Source organism: Chrysemys picta, chromosome 5 (genome assembly GCF_011386835.1).
Source record: "Chrysemys picta bellii isolate R12L10 chromosome 5, ASM1138683v2, whole genome shotgun sequence".
Classification (NCBI taxonomy): Eukaryota; Metazoa; Chordata; order Testudines; family Emydidae; genus Chrysemys; species Chrysemys picta.
This window is the reverse complement of record NC_088795.1, coordinates 15,569,160-15,584,634: the sequence shown is the minus strand read 5'-3', so window position 1 is coordinate 15,584,634 and position 15,475 is coordinate 15,569,160. Positions and strand designations below refer to the sequence as shown.

Sequence of the window (15,475 nt, the reverse complement as noted above, 5' to 3'; positions counted from 1 at the left end):
ACTTCCAGGGGCTTGCATCAGGTCCCAAGTAGTTAATCATATAAAGTAAGATTCTTCCCTGTCACCATTTTGCTACAGATGTGGGTAGGAGCATAAGCTTTGCACAGGGATTTCTTAACTTATGAAGGATGCTACCTTAGCCGACCTGGCTGTTTCTACAATGCAATTGTTTAAAATTCAATAAATCAGAGAGTAAAAGTCTTAGAGTCACAACTTACTGCAGCTGTGGAAGTTAAATTGACTAATAGATTGAACGGTGCAAGCTATGCTGATGGTCATATGAAGTGTGTCATGTATACTGCATTGGTTTCTAAGATGTAAATTCTATTGCAATATGTGAAAGTTCTGATGCTTTTGGAATTACTTCTACTTCGTAGTATATGAATGAATTGGTTTTAGGGCTGTCACTGATAAGGAACAGCAAGGCACTTGAACCTGCTAAGTCTTAGGGGCTTATTTATATATACTGTATATCAATCACATTCTTAGTCCATAAAGAAAAAAAAAGTGACACTTAATAGTGCATCCCAGAAAAAAGACTATCTTGCAAGATGAAAACAGAATTATTAGGAGACATTAAAACATGTGCCTTGATCCATAAAGAAATAAGTAATTCTTTTCTGATTAATAGACGAGATTATACTAAATCCTCTTGAGAACAACCTTCATTTTATTACTATACTTCCTTTACCTTGTACCATCAAAACATAAAAAAATCCTACCTCACTCTTCTGAATTACATTCATTTTCACAGAACCATAGGGTTAGAAGGGCCCACAAGGGTCATCTAGTTTCTAGCCTAAACCCCTGCCAAAATGCAGGATTTGTTGTGTCCAGGGCCGGCTCCAGGCACCAGCCCAGCAAGCAGGTGCTTGGGGCGGCCAAGCGGAAGGGGCGGCACGTCGGGCTGTTCGGCGGCAATTTGGCGGCGGGTCCCTCTCGGAGGGAAGCTCCTGCCGCCGAATTCCCGCCGAAGAAGAAAGCGGTGCGGTGGAGCTGCTGCTGGAGTGCAACCGATCGCAATTGCGATCGCGGCTTTTTTTTTTCCGGCGCTTGGGGCGGCAAAAACCCTGGAGCCGGTCCTGGTTGTGTCTAAACCATCCAAGAGACACATGGCGATCCAGCCTCCTTTTGTAAGCTTCCGCAACCTCCCTAGGCAGTCTGTTCCGTTGTCCTACTGTCCTTACAGGTAGGAAGTTTTCCCTGAGATTTAATCTGAATCTGCTATGCGGTAGTTTGAACCCATTCCTGCCCTCTGTGGCAAGAGGGAACAACTTTCCTCCATCTTATTTTATGGCAGCCTTTCAAATATTTGAAGACTGCTATCATATGACTTCTTAAACAAGGATAATTTAAAAAAAAAACATTTCTCTTCAAATTTTTGATTTCTGTGCCTTTCAATTTTTGTGCTTCAGTCAGCATATCACAGCACTTTGCAACCCTCAAATGGAAGGCATTTTGTAAGAGCAAAGTGTTATCCCTATTATAGTAATAACCCCTACCTACACACAGTTCACAGAAATACCGTGGGCCTGATTTTCCACTGCAAAAGAGGCGTGTAAAGCACTACCAGCAGTGTGGGAAGAAAATTCTGATTTGGTTGGATTTTTACACTCCCTTTGAACAGGTGCAAATGATTACACAAAAGCACAAGGCAATGGAGAATCTGGCCCTCTACATATAGGATTTCTTGACATATTTTACATCTTCACTTTGAGGGATGTTTTTGAACCAAGAGTATAATAAACTAAAGTCCTCAAAGCACAAACAAGGCAACCAGTTGTATTTAACACAGTATTTATATACAAATACCACTGAGGTCTAATATCCACAGCAATAAATGACAGAATGTTTCTAGGTAGGTATAACTAATTCTTTAAGCTTGAATTTTTGAGATATACAGTGGGTGCCTATAATAGTCTGGCAACATTTGCTTGCAATACCCCCCATCCTATTAGGAGGTGTTGAACCTGCTGGGAAAGAGTTACATGGATTTTGCTGACTCTGAAGCAGTTGATTTCATACCCTGCTTCAGTATAAGCGGAGTTGGTCTTCGGAAGAGAAGATCGAGGGTGTGGGCTGAGTAGTCCTGAGAGAGGAACCCTTTGAGCAAAAATGCCTGTGGAGATGTGGGCTAATCTTTATGTTATTTCAGTGTTTTGTTTGTTGCGATAGGTAAAACCACAACAAGCAGTTAAGTTTGGACTTCATATAGTAAAGAGGACTGTTTGCACACCAGGCTGGGAAAGAGGCTTGCTTACAACATCCTTAATGGTAAAAAACAGAGCTGGTTGAAGTTCTACACATTTTTCAACAATTTTTTTTTAAATCATTTCTTGTTGATTTTTTTAACCAAATCCAACAGCTGTTTGAGTGTTTCTGAAGATCAGAAATTTTAACTAAAGCTTTTTCCACAAAAAATGTTCTGTTTTTTTTTTTTGGTGGGGGGAAGGGGGCATTGTCACTATTGTTCAAACATTGCTAGAAAAGAAATGTAAAAGGAATGTTGATAAGGGCACCCACAGAAGTATGGCAGACTACCAAGAGCTGTTCCTGCAGAATTTACCCATAAACAAATGGTTTACTTCATGCAGCTCAACTGTACTCACCTCTCCCTATCTGGAACGCCTATCAGAGGTAAACGTCATTTATCACACTCTACCTTCCACTTAAACGGACTGCCTCCAGGGCTCATATTCTTGTCTTTCCCCACCACCACAACCCCTCTTTCCTGCCTCCCCCTCTCCCCAAGAGACTGAAAACTATTATTTATAAGCAGGGACACTGAGAGAGATCTAGAAACAGATTTTGTCCGAATCTCCCCACAAAACTATTTATTTTCATTGCAACGTGAGTCCTCCCTCCGCCCAACTGGCACATCCCACATCCCTCCTATTAAAAAAATGCAAGAACCTGAAGAATTCTGCTACTTTTTAAAACAAAGCAAGTGGCTGCATTAGCTCTGCTACTGCCAGTTCTCTCAAAGGCGAACAAAGAGGGGAACTCCAAGCCTCTTTTAAACACTGCAAGGTCAAACCCATGGAAGTTTTCTTCTCAGAAGAAAAGCGCAAACACAAGTTGACCCTTGATATTTAAGTGAGCTGCTAACTAAATCAAGTGAGATGTGGAATGTTGTGTTCAGCTGCAAAACATTCAAGTGACTTTGCCCTTACTGAATTTATCATAAGCTCAGGCTTTGAAAGGTTGTCAAAGCATAAACACATTAGGTAAAAGCTCAGGTTTGCTTCAGTGGACAAGCCATAAGTAATATTATTTTGTTCAGCTCACAATAGCCTTTTATATACACAAAACCCTACAAGAAAGCTAACCCTGGCTAGCAGCAATTTCAGACACAGAAATGTTTCTAACAATCTGCCTGGGTTGATCTGAATGATATCCTTAGTTCTATGGATGTGTTTCATCACTTCCAAGCCAGGAGAGAACCAGGTTTTAAGAAGCTGATGGCCTTATCCTCATCTGATATATATCAGTATAGTTCCATGGAACTATGTCATCAGAGAGCCATTGAAGGCATGCCCCAGCCTTCTAGAACTAGTATTCCTACACACACTGAAGTCAGTGGCAATACTCCCATTGACTTTAGCTTGGCATTGTCCACAACATCTGATCCAACTACAGTAGTAAACAGCCGAGCTGAATTTGTAGGTCAGCCAGATTCACTCTATGAATGACTCCTATACAAATGGCAGCAAGAGCTCCATGTTTATCATGCCACAGGGATTTCTATATAATTTGTGCTCATTTTACAAGGTTGGTTTGGTTTTTGCATTGTTTGTAACTGGGAGCCCTGCAAAATCACCCTGGAATCTGAAATCTGTACTCCTTCCTGGTCATGTATCAGCACCAGTAATAGAGAGTCTGCAAGCAAAATTCTGTCCTTGGTTACACCTGTGCCTTCTATCATACCTGTTTTATCTCATTAATCTTCAATGGGGTGGCACAGGTGCATCCGAGGGCAGAAACCAGACCTGCAGTTGGAACTTAGATCACAACTCTGCTGCTGATGTATAAGTTGGATTTTATTCTGCTCTGTTTAACCTTAGTCTTGTAGAGCCAGCAGAGCTAACAGGAGTTAAAAGCAGTAAAAATGTATGTACATCTAACTCTGAATACAAACAGGAAGCAGGTCTGGTGAGGAAGCAGATACCATTCTTACACAGTCACCTTTCAAAGCAGAACCACGCTCTTCAAGAGGCCAGTGTAGACAGGACCTTAGCTGAAGACAGTGCCAACTAAAACTCAGGAAGTGCAGGATTCATATATGGTCCCTCCCATCCCATCTAGCCAGAAGAGAGAATCATATATGCACTGTGGCATGATGGGAAAGGGAAGAAGGCTAGAAAAATCTGCAGCCATACTGTGAACTCATCAGGCCATTAAACAGAGTTGGGCTGGATTATTAGTCATTTTATTTAGTTGTTTCAGATCATTTATGAGAAGACACAAAGAGACTGCCCCACTCCCTAATCCATCTCCCAACGTAGCAAAAGGTGTGTCACACAACGGTCTGTGGACAGAGGTACGCCATAGCCTAGCCGACATAGCATGCCGCAGCCTAAAAGCCATGTGTGCGAGGCCTGTGCAGGAAATAGCGTAACCCTAACTTGAGAAATGGATGCACCAAGTATTGGCCAAGCCCGGCTGGGTCAGATGCAATTTGTTATTGCACTAGTCACAGACAAAACTGGAAAAGAAGAACTGCAAATAGTAGACATAATAGTACTGAATTACACTTCACACTTACATAGCACATTCTGTCTTCAAAGTATGTTACAATCTATGGCCCCGATCCTGCAAAGGCAGAAAGAGGGCCATTAACATTTACCTCAGACCTAGTTTTATCCTGTGGGATGCCCAGACACACCTCAACAGCCACCTACTTGCTCCAGGCCCCTACCAAGTATTTTTGTTGCCTTGCTCTTTACTTCGCTACTGGCCACTTTATAGGATTGCTTATGAGCGTCCTGTTCTTTGCTTACGTACTGACTATTATTTGATTATCAATTGTCTGGTCACTACTTCTGTTGAGTGTTAATTGCCAGTTCATTGCTTTTAACTGCACACCAACTGTCGGTTCACTGCCATCACTGCTTAATTGTTTTGCCAGCTCATTGGCCCTAATTGCTAGTTTCTTCTCCGCTGTTCTTCTGGCTACTTCTCCCTCCTTTCCACCTCTCTGCTCTCTTCCTCCTCACCATCACTTCCCATCCCTCCCCGCACTCATCTCATCCGCTCCCACTAATTGCACCTCTTCCCCTTGTTCCATCTGCTCACTTCATCCCCCGTCACCCTCTTGCTCGAACACGTTTTCTCTTCACCTCTTTCCCTGCTGCTTCCTACCTGCTGGCAGCATCTGTCCTAATCTTGAGACTCCCCCATATCCACAAACTCTTCTGACCGTCCTGCCTTCTTGTCTTTCAGCATCAAGTTCAAACTGCTCATCCCCACTATCAAGGCCCTACGTGTCCCTGACCCACCTCTCATGCCTTACTCTTTGCCCACTTTCCTGCCTTGCTGCTCCTGGTCTTCTTCCCCCATCAGCATTCTTGCTATCCCATCTTACACACAGACGCACACTCCTACCCCACCCCTTCACCAAGCAGCCACACACTGCTCCGTCACTCCTCCCCTCAGAGCTCACAGCCTGCAGTCATTGTATCCTCCATGCACCCTACCCGCCCCCCTCAAACTCACTATCTGCCCTGCAGTCACGGTATCGCCATCCAGCTGACTTTCACTCCAACACCATCAATTCCTGCCCTATTTTCAAAAAACAAAGACACACCCAGACAACACGTGATTTGTTTGGTTTTGTTGCACATCATCTCTATCTGATGTTACCCCCCCTCCTCCTTGTAAGCTCTCTGAGCAAGCTACCCTGGTCCAGATCCTGGGATGCATCTGAGCTGTCCCTGGCAGCAACGGGTGTTTATTTGGGGGGCTGGAAAGGCAGGAAAGTCATTTTTACTCCCCTCCTCCAGAACCTAGGGCTAGCCAGCTGTCAGCCCATTCCCCTCAGTAAAGAAGAACACCTCTCGGGCATGCATATTACACCAGGAACTGAGAGGGGAGTAGCTGGGATCAGTACCTGCTATAGCTACCCTACACCACAGAATTCCTCTTCACTGGAGGAATCCTCCACAGGCCAGAGGAGCGGGTCCATGGCTGCTTTCACAGGCCCTGATTTTTGTTTTGCCAGTGTATGCTCCTCTCCACCCCCACCCCCACCCCCCCCCCGTGCGAGCAGTGGGCGGGGCCTCAGGGGAAGAGGTCGAGTGGGGGCAGAGCCTTGTGGTGGAGCACGAGTGGAGGGGCCATGATCAGGGCGCTGGGGCCTTGTGGGTGCTTAGCACCCCTTTTTTTTTTTTTTTGGTGGGTGCTTGAGCCCTGGAGCACCCATGGAGTCGGCACCTGTGGCTGCTTTGCACTGACACACTGCTGCAAAGCAGCTACAGTGTGGCCAAGAATCTGGACCCGAGTTGACTTTATTTCTGTGAAGCACACTGTGCACTTATTGTGCTCTAATGAGTTCAATATTATATTAAATGATCAACGCTCACAACAGATCTCTGAGGATGAGAACCATCCCTAGAGTTCAAATCCAGGAACTGAGGCAGTCAGCTATTTTATTTCCCGCCTTTACTTATAGTTGCTGGCTGTTCAGATTCTGTGATTCCAGCTGGAGAATTTAGTTCTCAAATACCTGTAATGCCAACCTCATTTACTATTTGGATCCAGCCTGATTACATCCAGTCCAGAAATGGATAGACAGAATGAGGCACATGGTAAAGAAAAGACATATAGATATGTCTTTGTAGGTACAGGTTGAACACTGCCCATATTTGAATGACACACAAATATGAAAAGCCTGCTGACAGTCAAAACACACACACACACACACACACACACACACAAACCCCCTGCTGAAACAAGCACGTCAGCGTACCTGGTATAAGTTCTGCTGTCCTCATAGCATGCAGAGAAGCACCTACTCTTCCCACTTAATATTCTTCCCACTGAGTTCACAATCCCCCTTAGCCATTATACTTCATTGCTTTAGCTTTATTTTTCATATGCTGTAAAAATAAATCGTATACAAAACATAGGAACACAACAGCTAGGTCACACATCTTACTGCCTTGATGAATGCAACTATGCAGGGATCACGTACAAAGCTGTGTTACTGCCGAGTTGCTGTACAGTAAATGAATTTGGGTTTTTTGTTGGTTTCTGTTGGCTGCAGACTCATTATACTTTTCTTCCCCACTTCTTAACTAACCCTCCAGGCTCTATTCTATATTCACTTACACTAACGTCTATATCTCAGCCTCATATAAATCTTTACAAAAGACAGCCTTGCTATGCAGTGAAATATGACAACGACCAGATCTTTCAGAGGAGTAATTGTTTTCAATAGATAACCCTGTTCTACCGTAAGGACGCTCAATAAATGCTGCAATATGATCTGTAGCCTGTATCTGTCGCTGGTTTCATTAACACCAAACAGCAATACAGATTTTGGCATTTGATGACCAGCTGATCTCAGAGTACTATACAGTTCTGGTTCAGAAAATGATCCAAGTGACTAGTTAAAGAAATTAAAATTGAATTAAAAGTCCATTCCTTGCGGAACAGTCTCCCCTCAACACACATACAATACTCCCATAAAGCTAACAGGGGTTGAGAGTACATATTGCAGGGACAAATATACACCCCAGAGAGGAAGCTTGTGGTTAAAAAACTGTGCTAGGACTCAAGAGATCAGGGTTCAATCCCCAGCTCAGTCTTCCTCTGTGATCATGGGCATGTCACTTAATTTCTCCGTGCTTCAGTTTCCAATCTGTAAAATGGGGGATAACAATCCTTTCTTCTTCCCCAGCCTCTGTCTGTCTTGTCCGTTTAGACTGTAAGCTCTTCAGGTAAGAGATTGTTTCTTGCCATGTGTTTGTATAACTGCTGGTCCAAAGGGGACCCCCATCTCATCTGAGTACTCTAGGTGCTATTGCAATATTAGTAATCAATAACTTATGCTAGAAGCACTGCTTATACACTATCATACACTGGTTAGCATTTACATTCTAATCTCCAATAAACAAAAGCAGAATAAGAAAAAAAGTGTATATTTTAGATTCCTATTGTCATGTAGTAATTACAGACCTGTTTTAAACCTGAATCTATTCACCCATAAACACTCAGATTGTTCTATGCTACTATCAGCCTCCGCCCTCAGTCTCCCTCCTGTCTGTGCCATCTTCAAGTAATTAAGGTCACTTTCCCAGCTGTTGTATCTGCAAGAGGCCTCACTGTCTTCGAGAGAAATAATTGTCAGTCTGTTCCTGTTTTTCTTTAAAAATGCTCTAAGTTCCACCTGCCCCACTTCCTGCCCTTCATCTTGATTACAGAGTTAGAAGAAAAGAGTCAGTAAAATTCCAAGCAACGTCAAACATGCTTTCACCACACAGTAGAAGTCCAAGATAACCAATACCAACAGGGTGGGGGGGGGGGGGGAAATTACAGACTTAGACTGATGGTGTTCCCTGCTTTTGTAAATAATCCTTCCTCCCTCTTGCAAAACAGTTTCAGGAATTTAATTACAGAGAGTGGGAAGGTTTCTTAAGAGCAGCATTTTTTCCCCGACTCATAAAAATATTCCACCTGTACCAGGGTAAGCATGTTTGTTTCACAAGGATGAAAAACCCAGGACACATACCCATAAGCCCATTAGACAATTCCAGGATTCCCATTAAACGGTGCTCCAGTCCAGATGGGGACTGCCCACTAACTAAACCGAGCCAGTTATGTGTATAGGCAGCACAAATGTGCACTGCTGTTCGATGAATTATTGATTCTGCACACACCCCACCTCCAAGTGGTATGGGTCAGAACCAGCACACAACAGAGCATGTGAGAGGGCCACTGGTGACCACAGTTCCACTGGTGCCGCCTGTGGTCGTCATAGAAACCGACAGCAGCACCAAGGAAAGCAATGGTCAAGGTACAGAGAACAGGTAGAGCTAGGCCTTCCGTGAAGGCTGAAGATCTGTGGGAAAGGAGAGAAACTGAGGCAAAAAAGGGTCCAGGATCACATAGGATGACTGTGGCAGAGCCAAGACCTGAACCCAGATCTCCTGAAGGCCCAATCCAGTGCCTCAGCTGAAAGACCATCCCCACTGACTTCAGTGAAGCTGCTCCAGATTTACACCAGGATAACAGTTCAGCATTTGGCTCACAAACCGTTCCTGTCCAGAGCTGACAATCATTCTTTGGGAGTGTTAATGAAAGATTAACAGACTGAATTGCAGTGGTTTATCTTCACCTTGGGGTTTCAGATTTGTTATATGCATCTTTATCTTCAGGACTGGGACAGCACAGACAGTTGATTTATGTAGCACTGACTGGGTCTATTGACTGTATGCAATTAAGATATAGAGCTTTCTACAGCTACAAGAGAGGGTTAATAAATACTAGTTTCATTACCTCACATTGCTGGGAATTTCCCCTTCCCACTACAAGTTCTTGGATGGACAATAAGAGCCACTTTTTAGATAGCAAATACTATTTTATTCCATATATTGTTGTACGTCTCCCATATAATCTGCTGCTGCCAGATCTGTTTTTATTTTTGCTTGTAATTACACGTAAGGTGCCAAGAAAATTGCATTCTTTGTACCTTTACTATATTACTTCTGGTTATTGCTTGTCAAACAGTACTGCTTTGAATATGCAGAAAACCTAATAAAATATTGTAAATCCACTGACATACAAATGGTTTTCATCAAGTTAAAAAAAATGAAACCTCCTGAGTAATTCACAACAACTAATAAAGAACAGGGTTTGTGCTGTTTTTCTACTGCTGCAGAACTTGTGCAAAATATCCGTATGTTCAAGTATATTGTATAGGGATAACTCAAATCAATTGGAATATTTCACAGAGGTCTGGTCTAGGTCTCTGACCACAGGACTGTAAACTGTGCACTCCTGAGTTCTAATTCCCACTGTCATCTCAAGAAAGCCATTTAACCTTTATGCCTTTTTTCCCCCATCCACCCACCGAGAAACGTTATATAGATGGTTAAGGCTTGTAAAAGAGCTGTATAGCTTTAGAAGGCTGCAAGTGACACTGGTTATTAATGTGTACAACAACCGATAAAAAAAAAAAGCAGTTTGCTAGTCTCAGGCACACTGTACCATTGGAGACTCTTATAGATAGAAGTCTTAAAATAAGAATGGTTGATGTACAAATCGATGAAAGACGACAGCCTCTCTCTAGGCACTATCCTTCATGCAGAGCTATTTTTTCAAACTGAAGAGCTACCATTCGTTACAAATATTAGCCTCAAGTTTGGAAATGGCTGAAAAATTCTGTTTTCTATGAGATTTTGCAGGTTTGGAGCGATCCCTCTCGGAAGGAAATAATGTAATTAGACTTTTCCTTGATTTCCCCCCTGGGGTGGGGGAAACCTATCCAAATGCTTTCTCTGCATAGAATTTCTCTTTTCAGCAGTGGCTCCTGTACACAGCCAGAGGCGCTTAGGACACAGGTACAGCTGCAGCAAAATAATCAATTTCTTGATAATGCACTTCCTTAAATGCCTCCTCGAGACCACTTAAGTCACAATACCTACAAGAAACTAGCTGACTAAGTCATCTACCTATTTCATGAGTGAACTGCTTGGAGTGAGACGGGCCAGTGCTGGGAGGGAAGTGCTTAAGGGCGTTGGAGTGGTATCTGGAAACTAAGGTGGGAGAAAAACAAGCGAGAGCCATGTGTGGAAGAAGGCAGGGAGGAGGGATTTGGACCCCCACCCTGCAATGGGTGGAGCTCTGCATCCATTCAGAGCCTCGCTGATGTTAACGGTGCCCCTGTGCCTGTGAGGAGCTCCAAAGGTATCAGTGAGGCCGTGGATGGGCACACATTTCTGTTCAGGCAGCTCCAACAACAAAGCAAAGAAATAAGTCGGGTGCCCATCCTCCTCTTGATTACGTCGCTTGTAGATTTCATCCTTCTCTCCCATCCTTAGTGTATCTTTGTCTTTTTAAGTTATACGTTCCTCAGGGCAAGGATTTCAGTAATTGTTACTATTATTGTCTTATAGTTTTTGTCCTTAGTAGCACTCACAATGTGAAAGTTGCTGTTGTCTCCAGCTGTGTTCAGAAAGCACCTTGCATGCTGTGGGAGCTACTACAAACAATATCGTATTGCTTTTAAACAAACTGGGATTCTGAAAGAATCCAAAAAACAGCATGCAGCTTGTCTTTCTCCCTTGCAATGTTGCCAGGCAGCGTATGTCTTGTTAGCACACATTTTGACCTGGTTATAACTAACCCTATAACTTGACCTGGTATTTTTCTACAAGTAGTAACATGTTGAAAAATACCAACACCAGTACAATGCTAATATACTTTTTTCCTTCTTCATAGTGACATTTCCATGAAGGTTACACTACAGAATAACTACACACGTGTGCAGTTCTCAAGCCAAACAAAATATAGGACTTTTTTCCCCAGTGAAGCATTTTTTTTTTTTAAATCAAAGCTGCTTTAAGATCTGTATACCTTTACACACCCCGAGTAGTATCCTACTGACATCAACATACTGAGTAAGGAATTACTCAAAGTGAGTAAGGGTTTCCATAACTGACCCTTAATTTCTATAATTTAAACAAAAACCACCTTCAATTTAGTCTGCATCTACATCAACTCCATCATTTAGACAAGAGTACAAAGCCAAAAAAAAAAATTTGAATTGTAAATGTCACACACGTCATCATCATGCGGTGACATAGATGAGCATCTCAATTCCCATCCCCTTAGTTTCATTATATTACAGTCCTTATTGAGATAAAATGAGTTTAGAAGAGAATGATCTGCCACACAATTTATTAGAGTTGATGGAGTGTAGACAGACTTTTCAATCTCCTTTAAAACACTGTGATCCTCCACGGTGTATTATTAACAGAAACAAATGAACGAAATCTGCTTCGGCTTTTCACCAAGCCATCCACCAAAGACACGGTGGTGTAAATCAATTCCATTTCATTTCCCCCTTTGTGCAGGAGAACTTTAAAAGGGTCAAAGTCAAGGTTGGAAGGGAAAAAGAACCCAACTCCTATAGAACTTGAGGTTATACAATAGTTATAGATTCCAAAGACACTGCAGTAACTTTGCTGGAGGGGGGTATTCAGGGAAAGAAAACATATAAACCCAATCTAGCTAATAAATAAACATGATGCTCACGACGTTAGATTCTACAACAACAAATCATTGTGTAGTTTCGTTGTGATAGCACGCCTGTGTGTAAGCACTTCAGGACCAATATTCTTGTCAATTTATTTTTACTGTTTGAGTATCAAATTGAGACAGCCAAGTATCGTATGGAAAAGTACTATTTGCATGAGATTCCCAACGTCACATATCTGCCCAATGATTAAGGTGGATTATTTGCAATTGTGAAAAATGACAATCAAATGGAGAAATCATGGTTTTGTCACAGCAAAAAAATGCAAAAGTCATACTTTTAATTTAAAAACGGAGAAGTCACAGCACACAATGAATATGAAGTTTTCCAGAAGAAAAGTGTTAAACAATCATCACTTATAGCAAAACATCAAATACCTGCAGAATATACAGGAAGATTTTAGATAACACTAGCTGGCCTGTCTTGTTTTGCACATTCCTGAATCACATTGTTTAAAATGCACAGGACAAACAAAGAGCCAGATTTGTAAACATGCCCGGAGTCTTGCTCAACAGTAGCCTGGTTGGGTTGACAAAGACCATGGGTGAAATCTTGACTCCACTGAAGTCAATAGGAATTTTGCAATGGATTTCAGCGGGGCCAGGATTTCACCCCATTGCATATTAATGAAAGCATCACTACCATTTGTGCCACGGAAGTCATATGACTCAACAAGTTTTGTCAGTGCCTATCAACCTCAATGTAACCAGGAAACATATTAAGGTTCACCTACCTCAAACAATGAGCCTTGGTAGACACAAGCACCTGTAGGACCAAAAAGAAAATGGATTAGAAGGAAGCTGATATTAATAGACTCACCCATAAACCAGAGCTTCATAAGAACTTGACCTTGCATTCTTTGAGCAGCCACAATTCCCCTGAATGTCACTAGGGTTTTTTTTTTTTTAGGGATGCCAATACAAAAGGCAACCAAATACAGAATAGGAAATGTTGTTATGACTGTGTGGTTTCACATTATAAGCTACTTGCACTATCCAAATGTTTTGTGTCCTTTTTCTATTTGCTTTAAGACAATGCAGCTCTATCAATCCACCACTTGCTCAATCACTCCATCGAAAACTCAATTCAGTCCTAGCACCTCCTTGTTCACCTCCTCCTGGCATTAGCCACCTTCAAATCCAATAGGCAGAAGCTTGATGACAGAGTGCTCTCAGCAACGGTGGGGCTGTCTCCTTTGTGCTTTTTCTAGCATATGGCCTCTGGCAGCACAAACAACGAATTAGAATGGGGTAAGTGATGTAGCCACTTTATCATGGCAGCAGCATCCAGAGACATCAAGCACATCCGTCCACCATCAAGAGGATAAAGAGGGCAGGCCATAACCAGCTGGCATGCTGTTTGTTCTTGAGCTCCACCGAGGCAAGATGGGGAGCTCAAGAAGCCACACCTGGAGGGATGTCAGTTAAACTGCCCGTGACCACAATAGGTCCTGCTATAATGAAGGAGGCTCTTTTGGTACCTATTTACCACTGTGGGCTGCATATGCAGCTCTCTATGTGTTATGTGGGCCGCTTCCATTCAATGTATATACTACCTGTATGGTCCTGAGACTGTCACATGGGATGCAGCTGGATGCTGCTTGGACCACACGGGAGAACCACTGGGCTGGGGGATGCAGTAAGTTGTCTATCTGCCAAGAAATGCGCCATCGATCCAAAATATAGTCCCACACCACCCATTGCCACTGTTCCTTGGATAGTCATGTCTGATGTACTGCCTGAGGGAGGCAATTATCTCACCCATTCAAGCAGACTGTCTCGGGTGGCATCTATTGACTCCCCCGATCTCTCTAGGGTGCTGTCTGAGGTACTCTGCTTGGCACTGCCCACTGGCAAGCTTTTATCATTTGCAGTGTTGTTACAGCCGTGTTGATCCCAAGAAAAGAGGGGAGGGGGAAGAGGTGAAGATATATCTTTTATTGGACCAACTTCTGTTGCTGTAAAGCTTGTCTCCTCCACCAACAGAAGGCAGTCCAATAAAAGATACTGTATTAATTTCCTCACCCACCTTGTCTCTCTCAAACTCTTACACATTTGACCCCGCCCCCTCTTAGCACATCTGTTTTCATGGCCTTTCCTCTGACTGAATAGTGGGCCAACGTTGTTCCTTCAGGAAGGCCTCCTCGTATGGCTGTGTCCATCTTTCCAGCTGAGGTCAAAACAGCCCAGCACCAGAGAGCACAGACATGATGCACAACAAGCTTCACCCCCACTGAGCCAATGGGCCTCAAACCTGACCAGGAGGGACCTGCCCCGATGGGGAGGGTAGTTTAGTTTCTATGCCAGGGCATTCCTTGGTTTCTCCATTGACACTGCCAGCAAACTGACCTACCAGTTTGGTGTCTCTCCTCGTGGTAGTTTTTGTAACATGGACACCCGTCCACTAGGCACAGGACAGACACAATGAACTCCTTTCACTTATCTATCTGGCTCCTGGTACCGCACCCAGCATTGTGTACCTTTCACACAAGCCAAACATCAGAAAGTGACAACTTCCTGGCCTGAGTCTGAATTAGCGACCTAGAGGTGAACGTTTCATATCCCACTTTTAATCCCTGAGTTGGCCACCTCCACAGAATTGTATTCCTTCTCATTAACTTGCCGTCAAGCCAGAACACCTTAATATGCATCTACCTATAATAAAACTCATCTGGCGTTTAGGCAGTTTGTGTAAAATGTGCGGGTTTCTGTCTTGTCCCTAACATGCATCATGATGGGTTTGAAAACTGCACATTCAGGACTCAGTTCTGCCCCCATTGGAAACAGCCCCTGGGCTTCTCTGGAAGCAGACGCAGGCTATTAAGCACATTATTTACAAGGCTGGTTTAATCAAAATTAAAACGTGACACCAGTAAGTCTGAAGGGATGTAAAACAACTGGCTACATGCTCAGCAGCGGGGGGAAAACCAAACCAAACCAAACCAAGGTTTTGATCTAACCTGCTGGCACACGGGATGGCCAGGCTGGATACAGAGCAGGGAATTCTGGCTGCCAGCAGACACAGGAGTCTTGGTCAGCAGAGTGGAGAACACAGAAACAAAGAAGGCATCTGAGAAAGCCTAGCAGTTGGTCTCCAGTTGGGCACTGGCTTCTGCTATACCCCTGCCAGACCATTGATAAAGTGTCATGAGCATTAGCTTTGCAGGAAACTACTTGCCTGCTTTCTCATCCAGAGGTCAAGTGCAGAGACAGCAAT

General features: G+C 43.3%; 1 protein-coding gene across 16 annotated transcripts in view; it reads right to left on the bottom strand.

Moving 5' to 3' along the window:
• Window positions 1–15,475, bottom strand: part of FRAS1 (Fraser extracellular matrix complex subunit 1) — a 293,322-nt gene that overhangs the window by 271,233 nt on the left and 6,614 nt on the right. For 15 of the 16 annotated variants that reach the window (XR_010601697.1, XR_010601696.1, XR_010601695.1 and 12 more), the window contains one exon: window positions 12,993–13,024. The exons of the other annotated variant lie outside the window; for it this stretch is intronic. Coding sequence is in view for 12 of the 15 variants with exons in the window: in XM_065597477.1 (XP_065453549.1) it covers window positions 12,993–13,024 (32 nt within the window). In the remaining 3 variants the exon portion in view is untranslated. The remainder of the gene's footprint in view (window positions 1–12,992; window positions 13,025–15,475) is intronic. 16 annotated transcript variants of the gene reach the window in all.